At 39.5% G+C, this 5,793-nt stretch overlaps 1 protein-coding gene across 1 annotated transcript in view; it reads right to left on the bottom strand.

Annotated features, from left to right (window-relative positions):
* Positions 1 to 3,179: 3,179 nt before the first annotated feature.
* LOC104274933 (lipid phosphate phosphatase-related protein type 4) overlaps positions 3,180 to 5,793 on the bottom strand; it is a 15,794-nt gene continuing 13,180 nt past the window's right edge. The window contains exon 6 of the mRNA XM_009870725.1: positions 3,180 to 4,522. Coding sequence (XP_009869027.1) covers positions 3,185 to 4,522 — 1,338 coding nt within the window. The 3' untranslated portion in view covers positions 3,180 to 3,184. The remainder of the gene's footprint in view (positions 4,523 to 5,793) is intronic.

Here is a 5,793-nt window from a genome sequence, read left to right as displayed (position 1 = left end):
TAAGAAGATGTGACCTGTCAATTTATTTGATTAATTTTAAATTAAGGTATCAGTGGAATGTAAACAAAGAGTAATTTTACAAAAGGCTCCTTATCAAATATACATGCAGAGGTCTGAGTTCCAATGTATATATTATTACATTTCTGCTCTCTAATGCAATATAATTTGATAAGCCATTATTAAAAACAGTAGCCTTTGGCACTTTGAGTAAAAAAGAATATATCAATATTTATGTAAAGAACACAATTTCAATGATTACACAAGAGCTTTAAAATCTTTTGTTAAGAAATAGGAAACCTTAGGAAAAATATCATACTGCACTTGAAATAGCGCAGCAAATTTTAGAGTAATAAAAGCAACACATATGCCGATATATATCTGACTAAAACCAAGGAATAAAGAACAAACACTCCCACCAGGAATCCTGCTGTTTCCAAAACAGCCAAATTGCCAGAGGGAACATTTTCTAATCTTTGCTTTATTGCCATTATTCTCCACTTCAATTTTCCATTATTTCCAGGTTCATCTACTTATGTTCTTCCCCTGCACTTACAAACTAACAAACGATTGCATCTTATTTCCCTGCATTGATAGGCCAAGAGTGATTGTGTCTTACCCATTCCTTTAAAGCTAATCCTACCTGCTTTATCCTGTACCTACACTAAACTAAATTCATAGGGTTTTGTTCAGGACAGTCCAAGTGTTTGTAATTTCTAGGAATCTTGTACAAAATTTGATATTAAATATCAAGGACTAAAGATTCATCCTTTTAAAAAGAAAAAAAACCAAAACCCGACTTGTAAATACTAGAGTTTGAGAATGTATTTCTAAAAAATTACTCTTGTTTTCCCGGCATCTATGATTATTCTCCTCAGCTAATGTGCCTTAAAATGTGTCTTCAACATACTGTGACTTTATCACACACAATATGCTGAAACCCTACTGGTTAGCTTCTTACACGTATTTCGCAGAGTACATCCTCGTAATCATCAAATGTGGGATGCGGTCGTCTTCTATTACTAGAAGGAAAAGTGAGGTAATTTCCCTAAGGACCAACACTTTTCCACAGCACTGGGTGATGGCCAGGTGCGGGAAGCATTGCTTGACAGGGTTGGTTGGCAGCACTCAGCTAAGCCTGGGAACATCAGCATAACTGGGAAGGTATATAAAGCTTTCCATTGACTCTGAATCCCTTCTGCACAGATTAGCAACCTCATATTTTTGAAATTCCTTAGGACTGGGGTTGGGTTTTGGATTTTGTTTTGGTGTTGAGGGTTTTTTTGTGTGTGGTTTGGTGTGTTTTTTGGTTGTTTGTTTGATTTGGTTTTTTGGTCTGTGTGTGTTGTGCTATTTATCTTCTTGGGATAGGATGATTCCTCCTTCTACCTCCTACTTGGCTGGGGTAAGGGTGGGCTTTTCCTCAGAGTTCTGTGGGGTAGGGTCTGTAGACAGGTTCTGACTATGTAGGATGTATCTGGCTCTCTGATATCCTAAATGAGGACTTAGAGAAAAATACTACTGTTAGGAAGCCAGAGAAAAGACCTGACTTGCTACTACTTATTCAGTAAGGGGACTGCCAAGACATTCCCTCCCCCTCCCAGCAGGGGAGCTGGGAAGTGTCTGAGAGTTCTCTTTCAGGTGGAAATAACATAGGAGAGAACGAGAAGCTGCACTGTGTGATCACTGTGCCCAGCTTCCTTCATGGTTTAAGTTCTTTAAGTTAGAGTCAAATGCAATGAGGCATTTCTTCCAGCATGCCCAGGACACGCTATGCTTATTCCTTTCAGAGCTTATCCTTTCAACAGTTTTTGGCAATGGACATTTTTAGCAGGCAAGTTCTTTGTTATATTCAAAGCTCAATTTACTAAAATAATCCGTGTTCTCTCAGGTGCAGAGATCCTCCATACTCTTAAGTGGCAGTGGTGGGGAAAAAATAGAACGCTTAAGAAGGCTCTGGAGGGTGTCTCAAGGGAGGTGAACAGTAGTAGTGGCACAATGCAACACTCATTCAGTGATTCTGCAATACCAAGGCATTCCATTTTTAAAGCGAAGCAAAAATCCCCTAAATAATGGGGTGAAACTTGTGATTGTTCTTGTGGCATACTAAGAAAGTGAGGTGAATGACTGCTTCTAAGTGTGAGCTATGATATCAATTGCTGTCTCCTTTGAAGTTGGTCAGGAAAATGGTTGGTTTTATTTACTCATGGCCCACCTTTCACTTTTCCACATCTTGCAGTTATTGGTGTCCCACATTATATGGTTAAAACCTAACGGAAAAACGGAAGGGTTGCTGAAGGACAGAATATGAAGTTTAAAAATGTAAAATCTGAATTACTTGTAGCACTTTAAAAGACCCCTTAAAAACATAATTTAAAACAATTCTACAAGTTAGCCCACTAAGAAGCAGCCTCTTCATTAGTAGCACCTGTTCTTAAACAAAAGTTGAGCAGTAGCAGCAAAACTATTCAAAATAGATAGTTATTCCATTCTAATGGAATGTCACCCACACATTTTTTGTTGCAGTAGACATCTTAAAGAACTACACAAAACCTTTGCAATCTTCGAATGTGATAAATCCACTATAACAAAGCTGTAAATATTTCCTACGCTAAATGAATGCAGCCAGCGTCATCATAGTATTAGCAATATTACTTTTAAAGTAACTGCACATCAAAATGTCATGTGTTTGTAGAGTCTACTAAGTATGCGATTTTTCAAAACATGTAAAGTTATCATCAGCACCATCCTGTATTAAAGATTTGGTGCAAATTCTGCAAAGGTGAATATATATCACTGATACAGCCTTTGCTGTGAAAAAAATAAGTCGATTTTGGACACAAATATAAATAAAATAAAAAGTTGGCACATTCAGAAAGTAAAGTGTCTGTGTTCAAGACCATTGTTTTGATTGACATCATTACTCTCAGATAAACGTTTTGAGTCTGAAGAAACAAGTCGTATGAAAATGTTTCACATTAGTTAGGTTCTGGCATTGTGCTTTTCCCCCCACCACATGCTTTCCACAGGCTCATGCACATTGAACATCAGCAGAGTTTAACAACAGTTGGGCTGCTGGTCAATAATTTGGCACATCGAAGATAAATATCAGCTCAAAATAAAGAGAGCAGAACCTGTGTGAAGATGTGTTTACTTTGTGGTGGTATGGACCATCTGATATGTCTCCTCATTCCTTGTATGCTCGTGTGGGGGATGTGCCTTTATAGAAGATGTTTCTGGTGTTCTCTGGACTGCTGCCTCTCTCAGGGATTAAAATGATGTTACCTTTTCTTCGAAGTGTTGAGTCCCGGCTAGAAGAAATGGATAGAGTCTCTGAGCCAATCTCACTTCCCTCCACTGGTGTGACTCTTATTGTAGTGATTCCATGATGGTGATGCTCGGTGTTATCTATGTTGCTCCTTTTCCTGTCACCTGAACCATAACTGTCTTTTAAGGAGTCACAGCTCTCAGAGTCTCTGTTAAGATCATTTAGCTCATATGTCTGACGAAGGGTGACTTTTTCAGGACCTTTCCATTTCCACGACCCACTTCCTTCACCTTCTGATGGCATCTGAATTACAGGTCTGTTATTTTCTGGATGGGCCTCGACTCTAACAATGCTGCTTGGCTCATGGTCTGTCAAGGTTTTATATCTGATGGCTCCTGTACAGGTGACTGTGCTTCCCTCTGAGCCCTTTGGACTTCCCTGAAGCACTCCTTGCTGCTTAGACATGGCTATTACTTGCATGATTCTTGGCTGGCTATTGCTTCTACATGCAACACTCTTCTCAGCAGCTTTCAGCCATTTAGCTCTAGCTGAACTACTTTTGGGTGATGTGTTCACGTTCTCTTGAGTTTCTTCAGGAATATGCACTAGCTGGGATGAGCCAGGACGTGACTGAATAGAGACCCTTGGCCCACCAGAAAGACCCGAGTTGTTACAACCTGGTACGCTGCCAGGTTGAATTTTCAGGTATTGGCTCGTTGGGCCATGATGATCACCATTTACGCCCACTCTGGAGGGTTCTGAACTTGACCTCATTTCTATAGCCCTTGGTGGTGACTGGCCCGACTCAGTCTCTATTACTTGCAGTGACAACTTTCGACTTTCATTCTTGTTCTTCCACTGGGAAAGCAGCTGCTTGGAACGGGCAGAATCCATTGACGCGTGTATTGTTGCATTTCGTCTTGCTGGATCTTCCAAGGATGGTGTGTTGACTCTAGGCAAAGTGTTGCTGAAAGTAACCATATTTTCCTTTCCCATTGGGCTTCGTGGTGTTATTATTTCTACATCAGCATTTGCTCTCTTAATATTGGTCAGCGACCCTGAATCTCTGTGGTTTCTATTCAGGATACTTTCTGTACGGTGAGAGACAATGCCATCACTGCTGCTACCATTTTTACCTGGCAGGATTCTGTTGGCATCCTGACTGAGGTCTGTCAAAGACCTTAGAGGTTCTCTGTGAAAATTTGGATGAAACACATTCTCGTCACTTGGTAAGAAGTTCCCCACAGCGTACAGGCCCTGGCATTTGAACAGAAGCATCAACAATTAGTTTTGGAAAAAAGACATTTTACAGTGTTTTAAAATAATTTTCTGCCTTCAAATAAATATTGAGTGATAGAATTAGTCTACCTTAACTGACAGAGTACGTTCACTCTCCTTTTCTTTTTACTCTTAGTAGGATAACTAGAGTACAAAGTTCATGGCAATAAATAGGTGAGGAAAAGATTTAGCTTCTTCAGTATTCTTCATTTTACAAAGCCAGAGATGCAGCTGAAGAATTAATGTTTTGTTATGAAAATAAATGTCTGTGGTCCTCTAGGCAAAGCTATTTTACAGCTACACTACTGTCTACTCTCATTTACTGAATCTTGTTACAGCTTGAGCTGTTCTCTGCTCTATGATTCTGCCCTTTCTTGTGCATAATAAGCATGTAATACAATATCTACATGATAGAACAATTTATCAACTTTAAATCAATTGCTTTCCAAGCTGTGCAGAAGTGTAACAAGATTTAGTTATACAACACTCTCTTATTCAGTAGACTCACTGTATAATGCTGTCATTTTAAAAATACTCCACTGAGAATATTCCATGAAAGGGTCAAATACCTGACTCAATCACTTGGGTTACTTGCTCTTTATGCTCCTTTCAGAGTTACTTGTAGTTTCACATTATCTCCCTTATTCTTCCTCTTACTGGTGTGTCATTTTCAGGGCAGACTTACTGATTACTGGGTAAGGGGAACAATGTACTCTCTGATGTATGTTGTCATGCAACAATACATGGAGAAAACCTAACAACAAGCATACTTGTGGATATCAAACATGGGAACAACAACTCCACTTAAGAGAGTCTATAACAGCTTAATCATTTGAAATAATTTTCTCAATAAAGTGCCTTTCTGCTCACAATGCAATTACAGAAACTGACTTCAGTGGCTCACGGGGTTTCTACTATCTACCCTGGTTGCTGTTTCTTCTGCCACTGTGAAAATTATTTTTCCTCCAGTCACCTTTGTACACAATATACACGTACCTTAGATTATCTTATCACAGAAGAAAGGTGGATAGGGTATGAGCTTATTTTACCATTATACTAAAATTCATCATTGACTTCTTGGGGGTCAAAAACACCCCACTGGCTGTTCTGCTCTTCTGCTCACCTGCCCACACTGGAGCAAAAATGTTGTCAGTAGAGGCTCCTGATTGCTGACAGGCACCTGGGCTGACGCTGTGCTGAACAGCTAGGGCAGCAACTGCCACATTGAGAGCAGCAAGCAAAATCAAATG

The sequence above is a fragment of the Apaloderma vittatum genome, unplaced genomic scaffold (assembly GCF_000703405.1).
Source record: "Apaloderma vittatum isolate BGI_N311 unplaced genomic scaffold, ASM70340v1 scaffold42965, whole genome shotgun sequence".
In the NCBI taxonomy this organism is placed as follows: Eukaryota; Metazoa; Chordata; class Aves; order Trogoniformes; family Trogonidae; genus Apaloderma; species Apaloderma vittatum.
Note: the sequence above shows the minus strand (reverse complement) of the source record. Positions and strands in the feature narration are given on the sequence as shown.